This window comes from Telmatherina bonti (genome assembly GCF_933228915.1).
Source record: "Telmatherina bonti genome assembly, chromosome: 12".
In the NCBI taxonomy this organism is placed as follows: Eukaryota; Metazoa; Chordata; class Actinopteri; order Atheriniformes; family Telmatherinidae; genus Telmatherina; species Telmatherina bonti.
This window is the reverse complement of record NC_136610.1, coordinates 35,812,570-35,825,189: the sequence shown is the minus strand read 5'-3', so window position 1 is coordinate 35,825,189 and position 12,620 is coordinate 35,812,570. Positions and strand designations below refer to the sequence as shown.

General features: G+C 45.2%; 1 protein-coding gene across 1 annotated transcript in view; it reads right to left on the bottom strand.

The window, feature by feature from the left end:
• syvn1 (synovial apoptosis inhibitor 1, synoviolin) overlaps positions 1–11,231 on the bottom strand; it is an 18,485-nt gene extending 7,254 nt beyond the window's left edge. The window contains exons 1-11 of the mRNA XM_079249478.1: positions 11,079–11,231; positions 7,842–7,993; positions 7,663–7,755; positions 7,441–7,593; positions 7,112–7,160; positions 6,702–6,805; positions 5,011–5,137; positions 4,813–4,912; positions 4,560–4,625; positions 2,831–2,947; positions 246–403 (exon numbers count right to left, since the gene is read on the bottom strand). Of these exons, the coding sequence (XP_079105604.1) occupies positions 246–403; positions 2,831–2,947; positions 4,560–4,625; positions 4,813–4,912; positions 5,011–5,137; positions 6,702–6,805; positions 7,112–7,160; positions 7,441–7,593; positions 7,663–7,755; positions 7,842–7,973 (1,099 nt within the window). The 5' untranslated portion in view covers positions 7,974–7,993; positions 11,079–11,231. The remainder of the gene's footprint in view (positions 1–245; positions 404–2,830; positions 2,948–4,559; positions 4,626–4,812; positions 4,913–5,010; positions 5,138–6,701; positions 6,806–7,111; positions 7,161–7,440; positions 7,594–7,662; positions 7,756–7,841; positions 7,994–11,078) is intronic.
• Positions 11,232–12,620: the final 1,389 nt, after the last annotated feature.

Genomic DNA, 12,620 nt, shown 5'->3' with positions numbered 1-12,620 from the left:
TTTCATCCATCTTACATTCCATTTTCCTCCCAGACCAGTAAGAGGGAACAATGATAAGACACAGGAACTACATGTGTTTGTACATTTCTTTTTCCCAGCGCTGCGCCCTAAATTAGGTTTTATTATCGTTTTACAGATTTCTGATCCCTACATCGTCTCCTTCCATACAGCTGTGTGACGTAACGAGGAGATCCCTTTACTCCTTATGTGTTTGAAACCATTCCTGACTGCCTTGTGACTCCTACCGTTGGGGGCCGGGGCTGCAGGGGCGTTGGCGGGCGGTGCTGGAGGAGGGGGCGGAGCCTGAGCCGGAGGCGGAGCCTGATTGTTGTTGGATGCCCTGAGGACGTCCATGCGACAGGTGGGGCACGTCTGCTGCCTCTGGAACCAGGAGCGCAGGCAGCTGCAGGACGACAGAGAAAAGTTTTACTCTTATTTCCCACTTTGAACAAGAATCGTTGATCGCGTCTGACTCCCTCCTGCTCAACTGATCGCGTCTGACTCCCTCCTGCTCAACTCATCGCGTCTGACTCCCTCCTGCTCAACTCATCGCGTCTGACTCCCTCCTGCTCAACTCATCGCGTCTGACTCCCTCCTGCTCAACTCATCGCGTCTGACTCCCTCCTGCTCAACTCATCGCGTCTGACTCCCTCCTGCTCAACTCATCGCGTCTGACTCCCTCCTGCTCAACTCATCGCGTCTGACTCCCTCCTGCTCAACTCATCGCGTCTGACTCCTTACTGCTCAGCTGATCGCGTCTGACTTCTTACTGCTCAGCTGATCGCGTCTGACTTCTCGCTGCTCAGCTGATCGCGTCTGACTTCCCGCTGCTCAGCTGATCGCGTCTGACTTCCCGCTGCTCAGCTGATCGCGTCTGACTTCCCGCTGCTCAGCTGATCGCGTCTGACTTCTTACTGCTCAGCTGATCGCGTCTGACTTCTTACTGCTCAGCTGATCGCGTCTGACTTCTTACTGCTCAGCTGATCGCGTCTGACTTCTTACTGCTCAGCTGATCGCGTCTGACTTCTTACTGCTCAGCTGATCACGTCTGACTTCCCGCTGCTCAGCTGATCGCGTCTGACTTCTTACTGCTCAGCTGATCACGTCTGACTTCCCGCTGCTCAGCTGATCACGTCTGACTTCCCGCTTCTCAGCTGATCGCGTCTGACTTCTTACTGCTCAGCTGATCACGTCTGACTTCCCGCTGCTCAGCTGATCAGGTCTGACTTCCCGCTGCTCAGCTGATCAGGTCTGACTTCCTGCTGCTCAGCTGATCGCGTCTGACTTCTTACTGCTCAGCTGATCACGTCTGACTTCCCGCTGCTCAGCTGATCGCGTCTGACTTCTTACTGCTCAGCTGATCAGGTCTGACTTCCCGCTGCTCAGCTGATCAGGTCTGACTTCCCGCTGCTCAGCTGATCAGGTCTGACTTCCCGCTGCTCAGCTGATCAGGTCTGACTTCCTGCTGCTCAGCTGATCAGGTCTGACTTCCCGCTGCTCAGCTGATCGCGTCTGACTTCCCGCTGCTCAGCTGATCGCGTCTGACTTCTTACTGCTCAGCTGATCGCGTCTGACTTCTTACTGCTCAGCTGATCGCGTCTGACTTCTTACTGCTCAGCTGATCGCGTCTGACTTCTTACTGCTCAGCTGATCGCGTCTGACTTCTTACTGCTCAGCTGATCGCGTCTGACTTCTTACTGCTCAGCTGATCACGTCTGACTTCCCGCTGCTCAGCTGATCACGTCTGACTTCCCGCTGCTCAGCTGATCGCGTCTGACTTCTTACTGCTCAGCTGATCACGTCTGACTTCCCGCTGCTCAGCTGATCACGTCTGACTTCCCGCTTCTCAGCTGATCGCGTCTGACTTCCCGCTGCTCAGCTGATCGCGTCTGACTTCTTACTGCTCAGCTGATCACGTCTGACTTCCCGCTGCTCAGCTGATCAGGTCTGACTTCCCGCTGCTCAGCTGATCAGGTCTGACTTCCCGCTGCTCAGCTGATCAGGTCTGACTTCCCGCTGCTCAGCTGATCGCGTCTGACTTCTTACTGCTCAGCTGATCACGTCTGACTTCCCGCTGCTCAGCTGATCGCGTCTGACTTCCCGCTGCTCAGCTGATCGCGTCTGACTTCTTACTGCTCAGCTGATCACGTCTGACTTCCCGCTGCTCAGCTGATCACGTCTGACTTCCCGCTGCTCAGCTGATCGCGTCTGACTTCTTACTGCTCAGCTGATCACGTCTGACTTCCCGCTGCTCAGCTGATCAGGTCTGACTTCCTGCTGCTCAGCTGATCAGGTCTGACTTCCCGCTGCTCAGCTGATCAGGTCTGACTTCCTGCTGCTCAGCTGATCAGGTCTGACTTCCTGCTGCTCAGCTGATCAGGTCTGACTTCCCGCTGCTCAGCTGATCAGGTCTGACTTCCTGCTGCTCAGCTGATCGCGTCTGACTTCTTACTGCTCAGCTGATCGCGTCTGACTTCTTACTGCTCAGCTGATCACGTCTGACTTCTTACTGCTCAGCTGATCACGTCTGACTTCTTACTGCTCAGCTGATCGCGTCTGACTTCTTACTGCTCAGCTGATCACGTCTGACTTCTTACTGCTCAGCTGATCACGTCTGACTTCTTACTGCTCAGCTGATCAGGTCTGACTTCTTACTGCTCAGCTGATCACGTCTGACTTCTTACTGCTCAGCTGATCGCGTCTGACTTCTTACTGCTCAGCTGATCACGTCTGACTTCTTACTGCTCAGCTGATCGCGTCTGACTTCTTACTGCTCAGCTGATCGCGTCTGACTTTCCGACTGCTTGCTGTACTGCCGAGTCAGACTTACCTGGAGTGGAAGATGTGATTACAAGGTAATTTCTTGGCTCCAGTCACCATCTCCTCCCGACAGATGATGCAAACGTTGTCTGAGGCCTGCAGGTCCTCCGGAGTGGCATCAGGGTATCTGAACACAGACCAGAGAGGGGACCGTTACAAGAAGTTGCTTTTATGTGAACGTTGACGCCTGTTAAACGTCCTGCAGCAGCAAGCAGATTTAACCTCTTAATGACCACAGTCGCCCGTACAGGAGGCAGCATGAGACGCTGAAGCTTCTCACACAACATGCAGCGACCCAGAACGACGAGGAGAAAGTCAGCTGGACGAGTCGACCAGCATCAGCATCCAAACCCCGAACAGAAAACACAAGAACGTCATCGTCGGTCATTTCTCCACACTAACAAGGCGTCACATGACAGCAGAGACTCTGCTGGTTCCAGAGACATCTGTCTCGTCACTGTTTCCATGGCAATGAAGGAGGTTTTATATGTTGGGCTTCACATCTCTCTGGACCCTCGTGGGGTTTCTAAGATGAATGCGGGTCTGGCCTTGGATTCTCCCGACTCTGACCATTGATAGAGGTGCCCATCATCATCATCATCATCAGCCATTGGGATCTGCCAGTTGCATCCTCCATAAGAAACATAAACTTTCTTCTAAAGGCTACGATGTTATTTGTTATTATGATGTACTTTTGCCCTGGTTTGGGTCGTTTTCCCTGCACAGCTGTCTTGTTGCAGATCGCTGAGGAGGATCGTGTGATTGGCTGGACATGAATTAACCAGAACAAAACAACTTTTCTTGTTCTTGCAGCCTTAAGAACAAGAACAAAGTTCTTACTTCTTCCATGTAAGAAGCTTTACCTGCGCAACATCCTCATGAAAATATCTGAAAAACTGCTCCGTTTCACTTTTTTAGCTTCTACTTTTGCACAGTTCCTCTTCAGACTTTACTTTGCTCATCTCTGGACGAACTGGGCTGCTGTCCAACATTTGTTCCGCCTGTATCATTTCCAAGAGTAGGCAGAAAAATGGACATGGTGGGGAAGACGTTGGAGAGGTTGCTTTGGAAGATGCATCTCCTGAGTTGGAGTCTGCATGTACGGGACCCAACTGTCCAGGTTCTGCTCATTGCTCTTATAGTTATGGGTAGTCTAGCCATCCATTACTTATGTAGCAATGGGGATGTTACCTGATGCACTGAGAAGTACCTCGCTCTATTTCTCTAATACATTAATGCAGGTCTTCCTGAATAAGTGCAGTTGTACATGTTGATCTGTCTTTCCTGTCCTCTCCACCCCAACCAGTCGAGGCAGATGGCTGCCCTCCCTGAGCCGGGTTCTGCCGGAGGTTTTCTCTTCCTGTTAAAGGGGAGTTTTTTCCTTCCCACTGTCGCCGCGTGCAGCTCAGGATGGAGGATTGGATCCAAGTCATGACTCGATGCAATCAGTTGGTTTCTATTATAGGATATGTATGAATTGGCTGGAAACGATGTGTCTGTACAGTTACAACATGGTTGTGAAGCGGCGCTATACAAATAAAACTGGATTGAATTAAATCTTCACCAGAATTCAGCCCAGTGTTACTTTAATCTAACTCCTCTCTCCTGTGAACGAGCTATGACGACACCAGACAGGAGGCAAACATGAAGAAGCAGTTAAAATGTGTTCATACAGCCCAACGTATCTCAGAGGGATCTCCCATTAAAAGACAGATGGTGTGAAGCAGAGGTGTACTCACAGCGTGTTCATGTTGCGGATTGCTCTCCGAGACATGATCGCGTCCGTTACGGCTTTCTTGAACTGCCTGAAAGGACAAGTTGGAAGTTGCTTTACTAAAAGACTCCTGACATGCTGTGATGTAAATCTGATCGTGTTTACTTCTTTGCCTCTGAACTGTGAGGCAAACACCAGGAAAGCTTCCCTTTCACGCCGTTTAATGACAAAACAAGCCTTTTTCAAACCCTTTGCAGTCTCAAGCTGAAGCTGCTCACCTCATGGCCAAATACATGGGCCGGATGGCAAACAGGGGGAAGGTGTGGACCTTTATCATGATGGTCATGAAGGCGATGTAGAGCAGCACTTTGATCAAACCTGGAAACGACATGTGCAACATTTCAGTGTGGCTGCGACGTTTTCATCTTTCTACACAGAACAGGGATAATCTGAGAGGCGTGAAGCGAAGGCAGCACCTGTGAAAAGCTCCGTGTAGAGCATGTAGACGGCCTTGTTGTCCCACGGATTCTCACTCTGCAGGTCGATGGTGTGCAGAATGTACTTGATGAAGGTGGTCAGGATCATGGTCAGCAGGATGGCATACTGAAGCAAGAGAGGGGAAGAGAGTAAAAGGCTTTCTGTTGCGCATCAGGAGTTTTCTGCTGCTTATGGAGGATGAAGAAGAAGAAATCACTGATATCTTTATTCCCACATAAGTTTTATTTGCAGGCTAACCGCTGTGGTTTTATAGTGAAAAGATCACTCTTCTGTCACCAAAAGAATCTTTTATTTCCCCGGTATAAATAACGACCCATTTGTTTTTATATTTAGATTACGTGAGGTTCTTAAAGAGCCTTTATCGGGTTTCCAACCTATTATAATTACTTTACACATGTTGTCCATCTTTTTAACTTTTCTTCCTTGTTTTTTATTAATTTTGTTTTCCATGAATATTCTACCGCTTCTTTGAAGTGAAAAATAAATAAATAAAGACATAATTATAACTATCAAATATTTTTGGACGCTCAGAATTACAAGTCAACTCGAACGCACCACCAGAATCCCTCTCCAGCAGACAAAAAGCATAATTTAGTTGACTAAAACATTTGTAGGTGAGGTTACGACTCCGGCTTCTGATGCTGCTGCAGGTTTTATAAGGAACATTTAAATCCAACCCACTTCATTTATAAAACATATTTTAAAACAGAATGTCGCCAAAGTGCTGCACAGAGTGGAATATCACTAAATAATAACGTCGTTAAAATAATAAAAACAGGTAAAACAATTAAAAATAAATACCCAATAAAATAATTAAAAAGGAAAAATAAAACAAATAAAAGACACAGAGGACCACACAACTCACACAGTGTTAAAAGCCAGAGAATAAAAGTGGCCTTTAGACGAGACTTAAAGCCCTCCACTGTGGGGGCGGCTCGGACATGGAGGGGCAGAGTCCAGAGTCTCGGACCGACTACAGAGAACGCCCCGTCCCCTCTGGTCTTAAGTCTCGTCTTCGGCACCACAAGCTGGGACTGGTCCTGAGACCGCAAGGTGCGACTGGGGTGTAAAATTGGAGGCATTCTGTAATGTATTGAGGGGCCGGTCCATTTAAAGCTTTAAAAACAAACAATAAGATTTTAAATAAACTCTAAAACGTCCAGGCAGCCGGTGGAGAGAAGCTGAAACCGGCGTGATGCGTTCATGTTTTCTGGTACCAGCAGAATTCTGGACTAACTCCAAGCGGGAAAGAGTGTGTTGGCTGATATCTACATAAAACCGTTGCAGTCGTTCAGTCGAGAAGAAATAAAAGCACAACTTGTTCCAGAACATGAAGACATAGAAAAGATTTCACTTTTTATAAAAGACGAAGATGATAAAAACTTTTTAAAACAGCATTGACTTTCTATCAAGCTTAAAATCACCGTCCATTGTGGCGCCAAGCCTGGTGACCTTGGGACGCACAAAATTTTGAAGCGGTCCCAAGTCGACGGGGGACTTTCCTACCAGCAGGATCTCTGACTTTTCCTCATTTAGTTCTACAAAGTTTTCATCTAACCAGGCCTTGATGTTAAACACTGAGCCAAAAGAAATCAGCTCCTCTAATTCAAATAAACAGAAATGAAGACTGATGAGATTTTATTTGCACTTGAACACAAATGCAACTAACCTCAAATCCAAAAACGAGCTGGACTGAAGCTCCTCGCGTGATGATGCTGTGACAGGCGTGGTTGACAAACAAGAAGTCCATGATGCCCAGCAGTCCCATGAGAGCTGCAGAAAGCAGAGTTACATGACACATTTATCCCAGACGGCTCTGGAAAAGTCACCAAACAGCACAAGTATCTTCTTTTCTGACAAAGAGGTTTTCAGGCATTAAGAAGGTTTTTAAATGATATTTTTAAATTAATTATGGCTGAAAAAGTTCCTAATACTTCTGCTGCGTCCGTGGTTTCAAGGCTTTAAACTGTGGAGCACCTGCACACAGAATCATTTGCATGGTGTTTCATTTCGACTTGCTTCACGCAAGCGCAGCCAGCTGGAACCAACAGAAGAAACGGCCACACAGCCTGAACTCACACAACACTCTGAAGTGGAAAATCCAGGATATGTTTGGGCTGCGCTCCATCTGTCAGAAAGATAAATAAAAACACATCAACAAACAAAATTCTCTCTCTTTTTAAGTAGTTTTAGAAAAAAAAACAAAAACAACCTACGGCGTATTAAGGAACTGAATGATCAGCGATAAAACAATGTTTACTCAGCTCTGGTAAACACACACACACACACACACACACACACACACATCTGTTCTAGCCTGTCACACACTTCCTGGCTGTATTAATCTGTTGTATGAGTCGACTCTACTGGATCCTTAATGGGTGTGATGCTTCCTGCTCGTCACTCACAAAGTCCACGCGGTCCTCCGCCAGCCAGTGGAAGCACTTCAGGAAGAGCAGCAGGGTGAAGAGGGCGACGAAGCGAGGGGAGAAGTCGTCTCTGAACACCGTGAAAGCCAGGCAGGTCTCCGTCACCGCATACCAGGAACGCTCGATGAGATGCTGAGAAAATACACGATGTTACACCTCATCTTTCTCTCTGTAGCAGGAATTATATCTGAAACGTCCTACCTCCATTTCTGCAGCTCTTAGCTGCCCGAAAAAGACCTTCCTCATGAACGTTCCCAGCAGGAACACCAGAACAAACGCCTGAATGTACAAAACCTGCCACCAGGAACACAGAAGAACACTCTGCGTCATTTGCACCAGTGTTAACGCCGTCTCACTGAGCGTTGCTGCGGCGCTCTTACCGCCATGCTGGGGCTGCTCTTGGTGAGGTAGACCACAGTCGGGTAGAACTGGTGCTTTAGTAAATAGGCGTGAGCCACCACGCCGGCGGTCAACGCCAGGCTGGTGGCGGTCACTAAGGCTGAGCGCACCATGGTGAACGGAGCTGGAGACACTGCGGAGGAGAAGCACAATCAGAGCACGCTGGTGTGTGTGTGTGTGTGTGTGTGTGTGTGTGTGTGAAACCTGACTAACATGTAAATTCAAAAGAAAATGGGATTTTCTTCTGTTGGACTTAAACCGCTTTCTCATCCGTTTTCAGTCTCTGTGTTAAAAGAAGTTCTTTTTGTTGAAGCTACTTAACCTACGAATCATTCGAGCAGAAAAACACTCCAGAAACAAACCGCTGTTGTGTCTCCTCACGCCAACGACTCATTTCACATCTTCAGGCTTTTCTTACCAGCAGCCCGTCACAGAGACACATCATTTATAGCGGTGGGGAAGCAATAAAACATGAAAAAATAAATAAAAAATTGTGATTTTCTTTTGCTTCACAATTCTAAAATTAATATTTTTGTGTGAAATTTTTTTTCCCCCAAATAAATAAAAATAATCAATTTTTTATTGTTTTTATTGATGTTTTTACTTCAATAAAGCAGAATGATGATCTGGCTGTTGTGTTGTTTTTCCAAGTTGAAATGAAGAAAAATGACCAAAAAAAGTTTTGTAATTGAAATCGAATCGGCCCGAATAATTTCTCACTTCCTTCTAGCTTATAGAAAAATCAGGTTACTTGAGAAATTCGCACCTTCTGTTACTGAAGTGCATTGATTCTGAATCGAATTGTCCCCCCAAGGCATCAAGGGATGAAACGCTGCATGACTGTATTTATTACCACCATTTAAAAAAAAAAAAAATTTTAAGTTTATATTTATTTTACTTCTTTTTTTTGCCCCTTATGATGGATTGCACTTTTTCCAGTTTTGTTGTAAACATGCAATGACAATAAAGACATTTATCAGTCAGTCAAAAATTAGAATCGAATCATGAGTTGTTAGATTCACATCCCAAATGAACAATTATTATATTGTTTTGTTTTTTGTTTTTTTTACAGAAATGTGATGTAAAAAAATCTTGAGACAGTCGCTGGTTGAGCAGATAACGCCTCAATGATGCGTGACGACAACAGAAAGATTTTTAGTTTCATCCCTTGTTTTGTGCACCTCAGTGTACCACCCGCTGACCATAACCCTGACAGCAGAGGTGGAAATTCCTGGTCCAGAAAGTAAAAGTCCTGTTCCACCAAACCAGCTGAATTTAATGAGCAGAGTTTATTTACCAGGTAAACGAGCCTGTTAGTGAAAACACCTGTTCTAAAAGTAATGGTAGATCCAGAAACATGGCAGGGCTTTTACTTTCTGTACCAGGAATTTCCACCTCTGCCTGACAACCATCATAAAGCACGTTCTGCACACCATCGAGTCCCTGTGACAGCCTTAAGAAATAAGAAGAGAAAGAAGCAAAGAACTGACAAGACAGAAGCCACGTGAAATTGCAGGTGTCTAAAAGCTGTTAAATGCCACAAGACACAAGAACTGGACAGAAAATAATCAGTGGCGATGGCTCTGATGGAGTAATAAGAGAACAGAACAAAAGACATCCAAATACGAGCTTTAGGAAGTTCTTCAAGAAGAACTATTCAATCAATCAATCAATCAATCAATCAATCAAACTTTATTTGTAAAGCACTTTCACAAAACCCAAAGTAACCAAAGTGCTGTACAGGTAAAATAAAATGAGCCAACATTAAAAGCACTAAAATAAAAAACAGTTAAAAAGACAAAATAAGACAGAAAAGACTGAGTGCTCCTGCTCTCCGGAGTTAAAAGCCAACATAAAAAGATGAGTTTTTAAAAGAGTTTCAAAACCATTTAAAAGTCCCAGCAGACCTCACCGAAAGAGGGAGACTGTAACAGAGTTTGGGGGCTCCTGCAGAAAAGGCTCTGTCTCCACAAGTCGAGTCCTCGGGAAAACTAGAAGCATCTAGACTTCTGATCTCAGAGCCCTAATGGGACAATGATGCTGCAGCAGCTCAGAGAGGTACAGAGGTGCCAGACCATTTAAACATTTAAAAGTCAGAAGTAAAACTTTAAAAACTTTTCTAAATGAGACGGGCAGCCAGTGAAGAGATTACAAAACTACTAAAGAAATGAGGGAAAGCTTGTCCAAGAGGCTTCAAGATGTGTTGATCAACATGCACTACCTCATAAGTCTAAGACCAAGTTTGAGTTTAAGACCCAAGTTTGAGTTTAAGACATACGTTTGAGTTTAAGACCCAAGTTAAGTTAAAGACATAAGTTTACGACCCAAGTTTAAGACATAAGTTTACGACCCAAGTTTAAGACATAAGTTTAAAACCCAAGTTTAAGTCATAAGTTTAAGACCCAAGTTAAGTTTAAGACATAAGTTTAAGACCCAAGTTTAAGTCATAAGTTTAAGACCCAAGTTTAAGACGTAAGTTTAAGACCCAAGTTTAAGTTAAAGACATAAGTTTAAGACCCAAGTTTAAGTCGTAAGTTTAAGTCGTAAGTTTAAGACCCAAGTTTAAGTTAAAGACATAAGTTTAAGACCCAAGTTTAAGACGTAAGTTTAAGTCGTAAGTTTAAGACCCAAATAACAATAACAAAAAAAGCATCACTAAGCCAACATATTTGGTGTTCCCAGTGCAAAAAGTAACTAAAACAGCTGATTAACAAAATACCACAGCTAATGTAACTAATAAACAACCGAAACCAGTAGCTGGAACATGGGGTTAACTACTGGATACTTTGGTAAACTGGTCTGAAACCATTTAGCTTGTTCACACTGGGCTGACTGCTTCACTGTGAAGTTTTATAGCATCCAAGATGTAGCAAACTACAGCTTCCCTTCCTTATCTGACACACCTAAAGTATAGATACTTTATTTTTTATCCTCCATGTAGCAAAGTGTATCCTAGTTAACTGGTTATTCAGTAAACTTACAACCCTTCAGGCTAGCTGGTTAGCATCAAGGAGCCGTAAAACAGTTTCCCCTGAAACAGCAAAACGTTTTAAGCAACTTAAACAACAGAATGCACATATAGTTTGCATTTGTGATGTTATCTTCTCCATACACGACCTGTTAAACAGATATCTGTTAGTTAACCACTGTTAGCTGTGTTAGTTAGCCGGCTAGTTAGCAGCTAACGTTGCAGCTGTCACTCTTCTGCAGCGACTCACCGACTCGATTTCTGCAGAAGACTCGTTCCTTCGTTAGTTTAACGAGGTCTCCTTGCCTAGTAGAACCCAGAATATTTTCACCAACTAGTCCATCTCGCAAATGTAAACAGTAGCTTCAAAATAACATGAAATATCCCAGTCCGAGTCCGTCTGTCTACGTGTTTATCTTTGGCTTGCTCCCTGCAAGCCACCTCACATCCGGTTCTTACGGTAATTTAACGCAATAGCAACTGTTTAGATACATTTCTAGTTGCTGTGTAAATACCAGTCGTGGATAATAAAAATAGTTAAATAATTCGTATTAAAAATGATCATATCATTTACAGTTAGTATTTGCGTTTGTGTACTCAATTACGGTCTTTTGTTTGTGAATGGACTTTGGCGTGCTGCGCAGAGTTTAGCAGTTTTACGGTAATAAAAGACGTGGACCAATAGGAAGCCGCCTGGCTGGTTGAGCCAATCATGGGTTGAGCCGTTAGGCGCAATCCAGTTTTATGCTTGCCGGCTTCCGTAGGCTCATTTAACTTAACAATGTGCGTTTAATGTAAAATAAAATAAAATAAACTTGATTAATCCATCCATCCATCTTCTGCCGCTTATCCGGGGTCGGGTCGCGGGGGCAGCAGCCTAAGCAGGGAAGCCCAGACTTCCCTCTCCCCAGCCACATTTGCCAACTCTGCGGGGGGGATCCCGAGGCGTTCCCAGGCCAGCCGAGAGATATAATCCCTCCAGCGTGTCCTGGGTCTTCCCCGGGGTCTCCTCCCAGAGGGACGTGCCTGGAACACCTCACCAGGGAGGCGTCCAGGAGGCATCCTGACCAGATGCCCGAGCCACCTCAACTGGTTCCTCTCGATGCGAAGGAGCAGCGGCTCTACTCTGAGCCCCTCCCGGATGACCGAGCTCCTCACCCTATCTCTAAGGGAGAGCCCGGCCACCCTGCGGAGGAAACTCATTTCAGCCGCCTGTATACGAGATCTCGTTCTTTCGGTCACGACCCACAGCTCATGACCATAGGTGAGGGTAGGAATGTAGATCGACTGGTAAATCGAGAGCTTCGCCTTCTGGCTCAGCTCCTTCTTCACCACGACAGACCGGCGCAGAGTCCACATTACTGCAGACGCCGCACCGATCCGTCTGTCGATCTCGCGCTCCACAAAGGGAAATAAAAAAAAAAAAATAAAAAATAAAAAATAAAATATATAATAATCAAATAAGGAACATTTATCCAAAATATTTTATAAATAATAAAATGTAAAATGTAGGAATGAGTAGCCATTGAATTTAATGAACACTTTGTACATGCTGAACCAAACCTAGAAAAGGCCATAAAAATTGATGGGACTAAATTGGATACTGCATATTAGAAAAATTATATTTATGTGTTCCAAAAGCAGTGGAAGACAAAGATGCATGACATTCAATGTCCTTATAAACACAAAATAGACTTGGATTGTATTGATATGTTAGCAGCAGGGTCGGATTAAGAGTGCACAGGCCCCTGGGCCCAGAGTGTTCAAGGGGCCCCCTTCCCCACCGCAATAT